The following is a 2,582-nucleotide window of genomic DNA, read 5'->3' on the forward strand; positions in this document are numbered from 1 at the left end:
CCGATGCAGTCCAGTGTAACACCCCCCCCCGCCAACCCTCCCATGCTTTGCGCTCTCTACTCTCAAAACCCACTCCCACTCTCGCAACAGCCAGCACCTCCCACTCCCAACCTGCGTGAACCCCTTCCTTCCACCATCTCCCTGCGCCGACGAACCCCTTCCTCTCACCACCTCCCAGTGCCGCCGAACCCTTCCAGAGTTTCAGTCTTTCACACAGCACCGCCGAACCCTTCATCCCAGCACCTCCTCGCAGACAGCACCAGCCAACACCATCGTCGCGGAGCCAGCACCACCCCCGCCGCCACCCACAGCATCGTTTCTGGCCTCGCGGAGACGCGGATAGCACCTGCCACCCAGCCACCGAGTCAAGTCAGATATGGAGCCTCCAATTCAGGTATTCAATTTCTGTTCAATAATCATTTATTCATTGTTGTTAAATTTCTATTTTAGTGTATATTTGTGGCTGACTTTTGTTCTTGGTTTAATTTGTTGTTGATTTTTGTATATTGTTGTTCAATTTCTGTTTCAGTATATATTTGTTGCTGGTTTTTGTTCATGGTTTAATTTATTTGTTGTTGATTTACTGAAATTGCTTCTGATTGTTGTTCATGGTTTAATTTACTTGTTGTTGATTTCCTGGAATTGCTTCTGATTGTTGTTATGTTGTTTACTGTTCATGGTTCAATATTCAAGCTCAGAGGATGTCCTTAACAATTAACCTAGAAAGCTCTTCCTTAACAATTAACATAGAAAGCTCTTCCTTGCTTTGGGTGGTTGCATGCATTTTATGAATTATCCAATTATCTAATATCTAGTTTTGTTGTTTTGCTTTTTTTTTTATGTTTGTTGAAATGAATGCGTATGTGTATGTTAGATTCCTTGCATTAGAGTGGCAGTAACTACTAGAGGATGGTTATATTAGAGGATGGTTATTTTATTTAAATTTAATCTGCTTGATCATTCTATTGTTTTGAGTAATTTGTTTAATGACTTTTGTTAGAAAGAGGAGCAACATGTGTTCTGTGGGAACCTATTGATATGTTAGAAAAAAATACTATTAATCATTAAACTATGGAGTATGGAGTAGCAAGGAATTTACATATGTATATTTAATTTAGAATTTGCTTTGAGCATAGGAATTCACTGTTCAATGTATTTGATTAGGGAAATTGCTTCTGATTATTCAATGTATTTGTTTAGGAAAATTGGTTCTGTGGTTCACTGTTCAATGTATTTGTTTAGGAAAATTGCTTCTGATTGTTCAATGTATTTGTTCATTGTTGGTGAGCATGTTGAGAACTATCACTACCACTACTGTTGGCATAATGTTGCGATCAAGTATCTTTCATTAATGGAACGAAGTGAGGTAATTGTTTCGAGATGGTACAGGCAGCTGCGGGATGCATAAACAGTGGTCAGAATCTTGCAATTGATTGCTTTTCTTGTTGTAAATTTGTGGCTTTATTAATCTGGTAGAACTTGAAAAGCTTTATTAATCTACCAAGATTATGTGTTCCATTTCTTCGATCAGCTAGACATACTTGTTCAATGATACAATTAGCTTTAGATCTCCCAATTGCTTGAAATGTTTGGATCTCTGTTTGCAGATTTTATGCATTCAGTTGAAAAGAGTTCATATGAACAACTTTGGAGAACCTATCAAACTGCAGGTATTTTTAATGTTCAGTGAATCATGATGTTTATGGGCTAGAAAGATCCTTTCCTATTATTTAAATCTGTAGAAATTTACAGGATACAAAAATAAAAAATAGCATATAAATGGTCATGAAAGAGTTTTTGTGTTATGATGATGGATTGATGCTGCGCCAATTCCTCTTCCAAATGAATCTACAAGCATCAGATCTCCGACTGCATTGCCTGCTGCGCCAGCTCCTCGTCGAAACACTGGAAATTTATATTTATTTTTTGTTGTGTTGACTATTGAACTTTTAAACTTCTTTAATTATTGAATGTTAATTTTTTTGTCGTTTAATTTCATTGGATCAAGACTTTGTTAGTTATTTTGTATTTGTGTTTGTTGATTTCAACGTGATGACATTGTGACATAGTATGGTGATATTTTTTTTGAATTGATTGAAAAATCGAACTAAACCAAACTGAATTTAATTAGTTTGGTTTGGTTCGGATAGTCTCGATAAAAAACGAACCAAACCGAACCATATATTAATTAAACGATTGGATCGGATGACTTTTCTCTAAAAAACCGAACCAAACCGCACCACGAACACCCCTAGTAGCTAGTTGTTAATCACTACTTCTATCACATACTTGGGGTTCAAGTCTCATGTTTTGCATTTTCAACATTAACAAAGTGGTTTTTTTTTTATGGACAACCATTTTGTCAATGCATCTTTTTTTTTATTTTTTTTTGTATTGTTTTTAACCATTTTGCTCAATAAATCTTTTCTTTATTGTTTCTTTCATTTTTTAAATTTTTTTCTTAATTCTTACATCTATTACTAAATAAAAAAATACCTCAATATAATTTATAATAAATCCTAATTGAATAATAAAAAAGTATATATATAAAAATTAAATTATTTTAATATTTGTTTATTTTC

General features: G+C 34.7%; 1 protein-coding gene across 7 annotated transcripts; it reads left to right on the forward strand.

Moving 5' to 3' along the window:
- On the forward strand, positions 17-2,066 carry LOC107636801. Of its 7 annotated transcripts, none has more exons than XR_002361622.1 (4): positions 17-394; positions 1,243-1,414; positions 1,608-1,670; positions 1,753-2,066. XR_002361622.1 is itself a non-coding variant. In XM_016340283.2 (3 exons), the coding sequence occupies exons 1-3, from the start codon at positions 43-45 to the stop codon at positions 1,770-1,772; spliced, it is 435 nt and encodes a 144-aa protein (XP_016195769.2). In that variant the 5' UTR covers positions 17-42; the 3' UTR covers positions 1,773-2,066. The 7 variants fall into 7 exon arrangements, 4 of the variants coding, with proteins under 4 accessions (XP_016195769.2, XP_020977230.1, XP_020977229.1 ...); XR_002361623.1 differs by having other exon boundaries at positions 1,289-1,414; XR_002361621.1 differs by lacking the exon at positions 1,753-2,066 and having other exon boundaries at positions 1,608-1,671.

This window comes from Arachis ipaensis, chromosome B04 (assembly GCF_000816755.2).
Source record: "Arachis ipaensis cultivar K30076 chromosome B04, Araip1.1, whole genome shotgun sequence".
Taxonomy (NCBI): Eukaryota; Viridiplantae; Streptophyta; class Magnoliopsida; order Fabales; family Fabaceae; genus Arachis; species Arachis ipaensis.